General features: G+C 57.6%; 1 protein-coding gene across 7 annotated transcripts in view; it reads left to right on the top strand.

Moving 5' to 3' along the window:
• The window catches only part of STK11 (serine/threonine kinase 11), a 19435-nt gene continuing 9640 nt past the window's right edge, over nt 833-10627 (top strand). For 4 of the 7 annotated variants that reach the window (XR_002341714.1, XR_002341713.1, XM_021084266.1 and 1 more), the window contains exon 1: nt 1814-2209. Coding sequence is in view for 3 of the 7 variants with exons in the window: in XM_021084266.1 (XP_020939925.1) it covers nt 1920-2209 (290 nt within the window). In the remaining 4 variants the exon portion in view is untranslated. Of the gene's footprint in view, nt 2210-10627 lie in introns of all 7 variants that reach the window. The other 3 variants (XR_002341711.1, XR_002341712.1, XM_021084263.1) reach the window with 2 other exon arrangements.

Raw genomic sequence — 10627 nt, 5'->3', positions numbered from 1 at the left:
TGAGCTCCATTTCACACATAGTCTTAGGGAGTGCACAGGTGTTGGGTCAAGAACTCCCAGCCTGGAACCCAAATCTGATGGTGTCAAGTCCCAAGGTTTCACAAGCAGTTTGCCCCAGCAAAATAAGAACGTAGTGATACAAACAAACAAAAAGCAAAACAGGTTAAAAAACACAGGCCTGGAAGTATTTTCCACCTCATCAAGCCATATTTTGCCAACTCTGTTTTTCACCCAAAGCACTTTGCTGGCACCATCCCAGCTGGGTTCTGAGTTTTAGCCCATGAATTCCTTTGGGGCAGAAATCATCCAGAGCCCTTCTCAACCCATCTGGCCTGAGATACTTAATAAAGGCTTTTTGCCTCGAATTGTACACTTTGGCTACTTTTTGACCCTTGACCTCGCCTCAAACGGGGTTTCGGTTGAGGAGCCCAGGCAGGGGCACCAGAGTCCCCGAGCCCGGCCCCCGCCCAGGAGCACTGCACTCGCCCGGTCCCATGGAAGACTTTAGAACTCCAGACCTCCGACCTCGGCTCCCAACCCCTCCCAGGTCAACGCCCGGGTTTCGCTTCCCGGCTCCTGCTTTCCGCCCCCTCGCCGTGACGGGCGTTTCCTCAGGCCAATGAACAAACGGTATCCACCCCTGGGGCGGGGCCCAGCGGGAACCAATCCCCGCTCGGGCGCCCGCCCGGATCCAAACGGCCCAATAGGAGCGGCGGCGGGGCGCGCCTCGGGGGTCGAGGCCAGGCGGCTCGGCCAACGGACGTGCACGTCGGCGCCGCGAGGGGCGGGTCCGCGACGGGCGTGCGGCGGCACGGCGGCGCAGGGAGGGGGAGGAGATAAACAAGATGGCGGCGGCGTGTAGGGCGCGGAAGGGGGAGGCGGCCCGGGGCGCCCTCGAGTGAGGCGGGGCGCGGCGGCAGCGGCGGCGGGCGCCAGCCGGCAGCGCGGCCGCCTTGCATGGGCTGGGCCCCCGCGCCGCCCCGCCTGCTCCACGCGCGCGGCGGCCGCGGCGGGGGACGGGCCACCCGGACCCCGGCGGCCTCAGGAACCCCGGCCCGGCGCCTGCGGCCTGCGCCGCCTCAGCCGCCCGGAGCTCCACGCGCCCCGCGTTCCGCGGCCGACGGAGTTCCGGCGCAGACCGAGCGCGGGCTGCCGTTTGGGGCGCGGCGCCCTCCGGGCCCGCGCGGCCGCTCGGGGTCCCAGGCCGGTGTGCGGACGCCCGGGCGGCGGCCGACTCCGACGGGGGTCGCTCCCTGCGGCCGGCGGGCCCCGGGCAGTCCCGGCGCTGGAGGGAGCCAGCGGGGCCAAACAGAGGTTCCCCGTGCGCTCCGGACACGCACCTGCCGGCGTCTCGGGCGCCCCGGCCGGCGGGGCCGGCGGGAGCCGCCCCCGAGCAGCGCGCCGGATCCCCAGCGAAGCTCGCCTGCCCGGCTCTGGGGGCCCCGGGGCCGGCCTGCGCGGGGCCCCGGGCGCGCGCCATGGCTCGCTAGTAATGGACGGCGCGGAGAAGACTCGACCCGGCCGCGTCCGTGTTCGTTCGAGGGTCTAAAGTCCCTGGAGGATGACCTAGCACTTCCCGGCCCCACCGGCCTCCCGAGGGCCCCCGTGGACGCGCCGGCCCGCCTCAAAACTGTGAGGCCGGGCGGCCGCAAAACTTGGGACGCTGCACACACCCGGGTGTCCGGGCTTTGGACCAGGCGCGCCTTTTGAACTCACGTTCAGTACAATCGTTTCTTTTCCAAGAAGGGTTTTCTTTTTCTTTCTTTCTTTCTTTCTTTTTTTTCTTTTTGCGATTTTGTGACTTTTATTTTTGGAGAAGGGAATCTTGGGGAGGGGGGACAAAAGGAAGAACCGCTCACCAGGAAGTACACAAAGGGGATTAGAGATCGCCTGCGGGAGTCGGAGCCCTAGGGTCCAGGATGGATGTGGCGGACCCGCAGCAGCTGGGCATGTTTACAGAGGGCGAGCTGATGTCGGTGGGGATGGACACGTTCATCCATCGCATCGACTCTACTGAGGTCATCTACCAGCCCCGCCGCAAGCGGGCCAAGCTCATCGGCAAGTACCTGATGGGGGACCTGCTGGGGGAGGGGTCGTATGGCAAAGTGAAGGAGGTGCTGGACTCAGAAACGCTGTGCAGGAGAGCTGTCAAAATCCTCAAGAAGAAGAAGTTGCGAAGGATCCCCAACGGGGAGGCCAATGTGAAGAAGTAAGTGCCGACTTCCTGGGTTGGGGTGAGGTCTCCTTCCTTCTTTCAATCCTTCCTTCCTCCCTCCCTTCTTTTCTCCGTTTCTACCTTCCATACTCCCTTTCCTTAAGAACCTGAGCTGAACCGCCGGGAAGGTTGTGGGTGACTGGCTTGGATAATTGGGCGAAGTCAGCCTAGCTTGTTGCGGTTGGGTGTCCCGGGCTTCCTGACGCCGCCGATGCTGAGCCCTCCTCGGAAGGGGGCGCCCCTCTCCCCCCCCTGCTCTCCCAGCTGTCCAGAGGGCCGGTGTGCCTGGCAGACCCGCTGGTGTTGATTTGGCCTTGAGCCTTGCGGTCCTGCCTGCCGCCAGCAGGTTTCAGCACAGCCACAACCCGCGGCTGTTACTGGGGCGGGAGAAGTGCGATTTGTTTGTCCTGTTGGAGGGGAACCCTGCGGTTGCCAAAAATAATTGTTTGCACCGGCTTATCAGTCAGCAGGGAGGAACTTGGCTCTTTCTCTCTCGCCTAGGATGTGACATAGGACATGTATGGGACTCACAGGCCTGGTGACTGCTGAGGAGGATCGGCTTGTGTGTCCGCAAACTTTTTACACAGATTTCTTCTGGTGCCTGTCTGCCTCTAGGTGTCCCAGAGGTGTGGGGGGTCTGCATGCAGGAGCATCCCCAAGGTCGGTGGGAGCCCTGCCTCTTGCTGGTTTCAGTAGGGGGCACCCCCACTCCTTATCACTGCTGCCCTGGAGACCCCGCCCTGCTCTGCCCACACTCCTCCCAGCCTCCAGTGTCCAAGAAGGGTTATCTAACGGGCCAGGCAGGACTGGCTGGTGACCTTGGCCAGTCCTCTGAGTGCTGCTCTCGGATCCACTTTCACCCCCTCCTCCCAGCCCCCCTCCCCTTGGACAGTTTAACAGTGTGCTGCCGAGCCCTGTCTGCTTACTCTTGGATACCTGGGGTGGTGAAATTGGGGAGCGGAGTGCTGAGACCTGACTGGCTCTGGTCAGCGCACCAGTCCGTGAACACCCGGCAAAAGTGGGCAGAGTGCGGGGCCAGTGGGGCACAGAGTGCCAGTTCCCTGTGCCCACTTGGTACCTATAAGGTAGGGTTAGGGTAGGGGCCTCTGGCGTCCTGAGGGAAACAGGCTGGTGGGACAGCAGACGCCCTCCTGGGAGCCAAGCAGGGCCACATCTCTGAGTCAGATCCCCACCCTTGCTTCTAAGTGATGGCTTCTCATCTCGCCAGAAGCACGTGGGATTGTGTGCCTGTATCCTGGCTGCTGCCCCTGGAAAGGGACCCCCTTCCTGCTCTCTGGGGCCAATCCTTGTTCTCCTGGCTCCTCTTAGGCCTCACCTTCAGATCTGTCCCAGAAGTGGGGTGCTTGTCTCTTCCATCTGGATGAGCCCTCCTGGGTGGAGTTGACACAAGTCTGTTAAGTGCTTTGGTGCCGGTGTTTTATAACATATTGCTCTGGCTCCCTGAGTAGAAAGGATTGCTGGGGTCCATCCAGAGGACCAGGCTGGGCTCTGGCACCAGTTGATCTGTCTGGCTAGAGCCGGCCAGCCCAGGGGCTTCAGGGAGTAAACACATCCCTGGGTATGGACACGGGCAGCAGGTTGAGTGGGCCCCAGAACCTCTGCAGATGCCCTGCCTGTGGTAGAGGGCTGTCAGGTGGGCAAGTGCCCACTTTGGCCAAAGCATAATGTACATGTGATAAAGCACCCCCCAGGCAAGTTCACATGCCCAAGGTCAAGTTAGAGGATGTTACCACCCAAAGAGTTCCCTCATGCTTTGCAGTACAACTGGGAGTTTGCAGAGGGCTTGCTGTCAGTTCGTTTTTGGAGAGGTCAGCCATGGTCCCAGGAGCTGTGGAGACGGTGTCCATTGGAAGATCCAGAGGGGAAACTGAGGCCAGGGAGGCAGAGTGGTGAGCAGTCCACAGCCAGCCTGGCACTAGACATAAGGCGTCACAGCTTCAGGGCCAGGGCTAGTTCCCCACCTTAGCTCTGAATGTGCAAGCCTTCACCTCTCTGAGGCTCCCTTTGGAAGGCAGGGCTGGCCCCATGCCGGGCTGTTCGCCTGTCTGTAGCCTCCGGCGGAGCCCCCCCACCCCGTGTATACTTCCTTGGGTGTTGCAAGGGGGTGTACCATCCTCTGAGGCACCCTGAGTCCCGACAGTGCTCCAGATGCAGGGCAGAGGGCTGGGCTCTTGTACGAGGGCCAGGGTATCCACTCCTGGGTCCAGAGATCCAGGCTTCTGGGTCAGCCTTGCTGCCCAGCAGCTGCAGGGAACAAAGGCCCCATTGTCTAGGAGAGATGTAATAAACTCAACTCCAGACTTGCCTCTTGGAGTGAAGTGTCCTGAACTTTCCAAATAAGCCTCCGAAGTCCTCAAACTACAATTAGAATGGGAAGTTTTTCCTTAAAAAAGGAAGTTGGGAAAAGGAGGTCCTCCCTTCCTGTGGTTCCCTGAAGGAAGGCTGTCCTGGGTCTGTGCATGTCCCTCTCTTGCTCGCAAAAACTAATCTGTTCTGATTGTAGAGCAGGGAAAGTTTCCGAAAGCCTCAGAAGTAAAAAAGAAACCTCATTTTAATACTGACACACCTGCTGCATTCCTTTTAAGCCGTTCTCTTTTTTGGGGTGGGGAGTTCCCCTCGTGGTGCAGTGGAAGCAAATCTGGCTAGTATCCATGAGGACGCAGGTTCCATCCCTGGCCTCGCTGAGCGGATTAAGGGTCTGGTGTTGCCATGAGCTGTGGTGTAGGTTGAAGACATGGCTCAGATCCTGCATTGCTTTGGTGTGGTGTAGGCCAGCGGCTGCAGCTCCATTTCAACCCCTAGCCTGGGAACTTCCATATGCTGAGGATGAGGCCCTAAAAAGAAACAAACAAACAAATACCTTTTTTTTTTTTTTTTTGAAGTTTTCACTGTGTTCCATTGGGATCAGTGCTGTCTCTGCAGTGCCGGGACGCAGGTTCAATCCCTGGCCTGGCTACAGTGCAGTGCAGAGCCCTGTCTACTCTGGGATGCCTGGGGATAATGAAATTGGGGAGTGGAGTGCTGAGACCCACTCATGTGGCATGTGAAAATTCTTGGAGCAACCTGAACTACTACAGAGACAAGGCCAGAGTTTCTTTTTTTTTGTCTTTTGTAGTTTTAGGGCCGCACCTGTGGCATGTGGAGGTTTCGAGGCTAGGGGTCGAATAGGAGCTGCAGATGCTGGCCTACACCACAGCCACAGCAACGCCAGATCCGAGCCTCATCTGCGACCTACACCACAGCTCACGTCAATGCTGGATCCTTAGCCCACTGAGGGAGGCCAGGGATCGAACCCACAACCTCATGGTTCCTAGTCGGATTTGTTCTGCTGTGCCACTATGGGAACTCCGGACAAGGCCAGATTTTTAAGCCACTGCGCCACGAGGGAACTCCACCTGAGGATCATTGTAAACAGTGGTTGTGTTCTCCAGTTTTACCAATAGGCAGCAGAAGCCACAGATGCTGCCTTCCTGGCCTAGGGGGCAGCCATGGTGTTTCTTGTCAGCATAGACCACTTGCACACGCCCCTTGTGACATGACCACGCAGGAGGGCAGGTGGCAGCTGGGCCCAGCTCTGCATGCCGTGCAGGAGGAGCTCACAGGAGTCTCACCTGTCGCCAGGGACTGTTCTTGGTGGGTTTTTTTCATCAGCTGTTAAGGAAGGTAGCAACGGCCAGGGCCATTTGTGCCTATGGCTGTGGTTCTCAAACCCCCACCCCACAGCCTGGGCCCAGCTGACTTTCTGTCTACAGGCTGGTCAGACTCTCAGCAATGACCCCTTGAGTGAGCTGTGCCTGTTGTGTGTTGAGCGTGTCACCAGGCATGGCTGCGGTTGGTGAGCAGCTCAGGGCTTCCTTGTCAGCGTTCCTGGTGCCCTTGCCTATGTCTTGGAGGTAACACAGTGTGACAAGCTTGTCTGCCTGGGCTGGCTTCTTTGCCTGGTGTCCCAGTGGCTGGGTCCTTGGCAGACTGGTGCCAGTTTCTAGGCTGGGCCTCCTGTGGTGAGATGGCACCGCCCTGTGGTGACTGGCAGGCACTTGGACCTGGGTGGTGAGTGGTGGGGATTTTACCCCATTGAGCAATGCGGCCTGGGCTTTCCTGGACCCTGTTCTCATCCCAGGTAGCCACTGCCAGGTGCTGGCATCTGCCAGGCACCTGCCCTCCTCTGTGTCAGCTATGAGTCCAGGCTGGGCTGCCTGCCAGGAGTGGTGGTGAGAGGGCACGATGGTCCACCAGGGCTCCCTGCATTGAGCATCCGGGGCCTCCCCTTCTGGACCTTCCCTGGCAGAGCAGGTGCTCCTGAGATGCACTGGGAACTCTGGGGCCACACTGGGCTCAGGGCATCAGCACATATGCCAGGCCAGGGCGGGCTGGGGAGTGCTGGCTTCTCAGGAGTGTTGGGAATCAAGAACTAGCTGCCCTTTACCCCTGTCCACCATGTGACTCGATAGCTGCTTTATCTAGATAAGATTTACACAACACGTGACATAAAATTTGTACTACCGATGGGTAATTTGGTGTCATTCAGTACTTTTTTTTTTCCCTTTGGCTGAGCCCAGGGCACGTGGACGTTCCCAGGCTTGGGATGGAACCCTCATCACAGCAATGAGAACACCAAGTCCTTAACCCACTGAGACACCAGGGAACCTTAGTGTCATTTAGTACTTTGATAGAGTTGTGCTACCATCACCTTTGTCCAATTCCAGAAAATTCCATCACGCTAGAAAGGAGCTCCATCTCCATTACTGTCACCCCCTCCCCAACCTCTTGACAACCAGGAACCCACTCTCTACCTTTCTGCATGTGCCGGTTCTGGACGTTTCCTGTCCGTGGAATCCCACACCCTGTGTTGTGTGTCTGCTTCTCTCACTGAGCATTGTCTCCAGGTCCGTCCACATGGTAGCAAGTGTCAGTGCTTCTCTCCTTTTCATGGCTGAGTGATGCTCCGGGTGTCTTTGTGTGCATTCATCCACGGACATCTGGGTCGTCCTCACTTGCTTCCTGTTAGGAACTGCTGCTGGGAACCTGCATGAACAAGTGTTGGCACTGTTAGTGAATTTCTCATTGTTTTAGTTTTTCCCAGAACCTCAAGGGCTCCTTGACCTGATTGGGGGCATCAGTAGGAGGCTCAGGGGTGTGTGGGGGGTCTTGTTGAGGTCACCTCCCACACTCTGCAGACAGGCCATTTGGAGGGTGTGAGGAGGTGGGTCCCAGTGGCTCAGACTCTGACTGGGAGGCAGCTCTTGTGCATCTCCTCCCTGCACTCCCCCCCCACACCCCCACGAGCTCCAGAGGCTTAATAACCCTCATGTTTGCACTTCTCTTCTGGGTAATGGGGCAAGTCTGCTCAGCAGGCTGCTCCTCACTCCTCGGGCAGGTCCCTGGGAGCCATGGGCAGTGGAACCGGAAGGCTCCGTTTCCTCTCACTTCACTTCCTGCATCCTGGCTCAGTGCCTGGCTTTTCCTTATGCTTTAAATACTATTTTTCTTTTCTTTCCTTTCCTTTCCTTTTCTCTTCTCTTCTCTTTTCTTTTCTTTTCTTTTCCTGGCCAGTGGTGTGGCTTGTAGGAAACAGAAAACACAGAGAAGGTGATAGAAGTCTTTGCACACACACCCCCCTGTGGCTGCAGTGAATGTTTCAAGTTCCACCTCATGCCCCCCTTCTCTGTCCCCAGAGTACATGGGTCCAGCTCTGCAGGCACACTCTGGCTCATGGATGTGTGTGATTCCCTCATCTTGTAGTTTGACACAGTAGCTGCTTTCCGGTGCTCTGTAATTGTGAAGGAAAGGGTGCTGTCATCTGCCTGGGGCTGGGCTTCCCCAGATTGACATCTCCCACAGAGAATGAAGATTCAGGGGTGGTTTTGTCTCAGAGGCGGGGTTGGGGGGCTTGGCCATGAAGGCGGGGCTCGTCCTCATACTGGGAAGGACTGGGGGTTTGGACTTTTCCTAACACCTGTGTCTTCCTTGTTTTGGAAACCCCTATAGCGGTCTCTTTGGACCAAGAGGATACACCCTAAGAAACTTTACAGGGAGGGAAGCAGGCATGGATGGCATGCCTGAGCTGTCCTGACATCATGTCTGTTCCACTGTTCCCAGTCCCGCTTGTGGGTTCAGAAGCCAGAGCTGGGAGGAGTTGGGGGTCTGCTGCTGAGTGATCCCCTGTGCCTGCTGGGCTCACAGCTGAGCTCACATCCCATGGGCTCCCTCCCTTCTGGGGCTACAGACCCCCCCCAGGTGGGCCCTCGCTGGGCAGGTAGCTCAGCAGGTACTTGACTGGCTGGGTGTATAGCAGGTGCTGAGCCGTGGTCTCTGCCCCTGCCCTCCCCCCATACCTGCCCCTCAGAACACCTGCTCCCTCCCCACATGCCCCTAGGACACCTCCGAGGAGCCAGCTCTATACTCATACCATCTGGTACTTCTTAGGGACCAATAACGGGTTACACCCTGTTGAGTGATGTCACTCCACTGTCAGATGGAAATGGAGTGGGGCTTGCCAGTGTGGGAAGGTCCCTGAGTCACAGCTGAGCTCTGGCCCTGGGGCGCAGGGCCGGGAGTCAGTATTGGGTGATCCAGGCTTGGTCGGGGCTGGGTGTGGAAGCAGGGAGGAGGACATCTGAAGGGTGCTTGATCCCCCTTGGCCAGGCCACCCGCATGCCCAGGGCCTGGCCTATAGGGGCCTACAAGGTCCGTCACAGGACTGAGTGAGTAGAGTGGGGTCAGGAGGGGCTCACAGGCAAGGTGGGATGTGGAGGTCCTGCTCCTCATCCATCAGCACGTTTCTTATCCTTTTTTTTTTTTTTTTTTTTTTTGTCTTTTTGCCATTTCTTGGGCCGCTCCCGCAGCATATGGAGCTTCCCAGGCTAGGGGTCTAATCAGAGCTGTAGCCACCGGCCTACACCAGAGCCACAGCAATGCAGGATCTGAGCCGTGTCTGCGACCTACTCCACAGCTCACGGCAACGCCGGATCGTTAACCCACTGAGCAAGGGCAGGGATCGAACCCGCAACCTCATGGTTCCTAGTCGGATTCGTTAACCACTGCGCCACGACAGGAACTCCACGCTTCTTATCCTTTAAGGCAGAACTCTTCTCTGGGTGATCTCTCTTCCAGGGACACCTGGCAACATCTAGGGATGACACATGAGGACGGCTGTGGTCATCACGATGGGGTGGGGTCAGGGATGCTGCTCCACCTTCACAGCACCCAGGTGGGCCCTAGTGTCCCAGTGTTTAGGCGAGATGCCATGGGCAAGGATGGAGTATGGGCCACACTCACACTGAACACCAGCATAAATCCTGAGTCAGGCAGCAGGAATCAGGGTGGCCCTGGGTCTGTGAGCCACCTCCTTTCCCTCCTCCTCAGTTTGTGCAGTGTCCTAAGACCTCAGATCAGATGGTCAGGGATGACTGCGGAGGGTCAGAGCAAGGACAAGGCTCCTGCTGTACCCGGGGGCCTTTTGGCAGTGGTGGGGTGGGCAGTCCATGAGCTTGTGGGGAAGCGGCTATAGAGCTGTATTTTGTTTTGCAGGTTGATGGCCTCCTGTGTTCTGGGTCTGGTAGTAGTAGCCACATACCAGTGCAATTTCTCTCAGAGGCTATTTGGGTCCCAGGCTGGGGAATCTGCATGGAGCACTCGGGGTTGGGGGTGCAGTGTCCAGGTATCAAGGCCTCTAGGAGGGCCTATTCTTAGGAGGGGAAGTGGTGTTGAGGGCACAGGATTCAGGCACTGGGTGTGAGGGTTGGATGTGGTCAGGAAAGGCTTTCTGGAATAGTTGGCCTTTTCATGGAAGCTGCACAGTGGGAGGGTTGGGACTTGAGTCTTTAGGAGGATGGGGGGGCCCCTCACCTCCCCAGCTCTTGGTATATTTCATGCTTGGGCATCTGGTGAGGACTTAGAAACCTTTATTGAGATATTCTTCATGTATCGTGCAGTTGATGGCCTTTGGTATCTTCATGGAGCTGTGCTACCATCATCTAGCTCCATATCCCCAAAGAAAACACATTCCTCTGAGCAGTCACCCCATTTTGTCACATCCCCCTCCCCGCAACAACCAGGAATTCACCCTTGGTGTCTGTGGATGTACCTGTTCTGGACGTTTCCCATCCGTGGAATCCCACACTGTGTGTCCTTCTGTGTCTGCTTCTCTCACTGAGCATCGTGGTCTCAAGGTCCTTCCACGTGGTAGCGAGTATTGGTGCTTCTCTCCTTTTCAGGCTGAGTGATGCTCCGTGTGTGGAGAATACTTGGGTTATTTCGACTCTGGGGCTTCTGTGGGTGATGCTGCTGTGAGAGTGCATGAGCAGTTTCATGTTCTTGGTTCTGGGCATATACCTTGAGCTGAATTGCTGGGTTGGACGGTGACTCCCCCCTGCTTTCTGAGGAGCTTGC

The sequence above is a fragment of the Sus scrofa genome, chromosome 2, assembly GCF_000003025.6.
Source record: "Sus scrofa isolate TJ Tabasco breed Duroc chromosome 2, Sscrofa11.1, whole genome shotgun sequence".
Classification (NCBI taxonomy): domain Eukaryota; kingdom Metazoa; phylum Chordata; class Mammalia; order Artiodactyla; family Suidae; genus Sus; species Sus scrofa.
The sequence above is the reverse complement of the archived record's forward strand: the minus strand, read 5'-3'. Positions and strand labels throughout refer to the sequence as shown.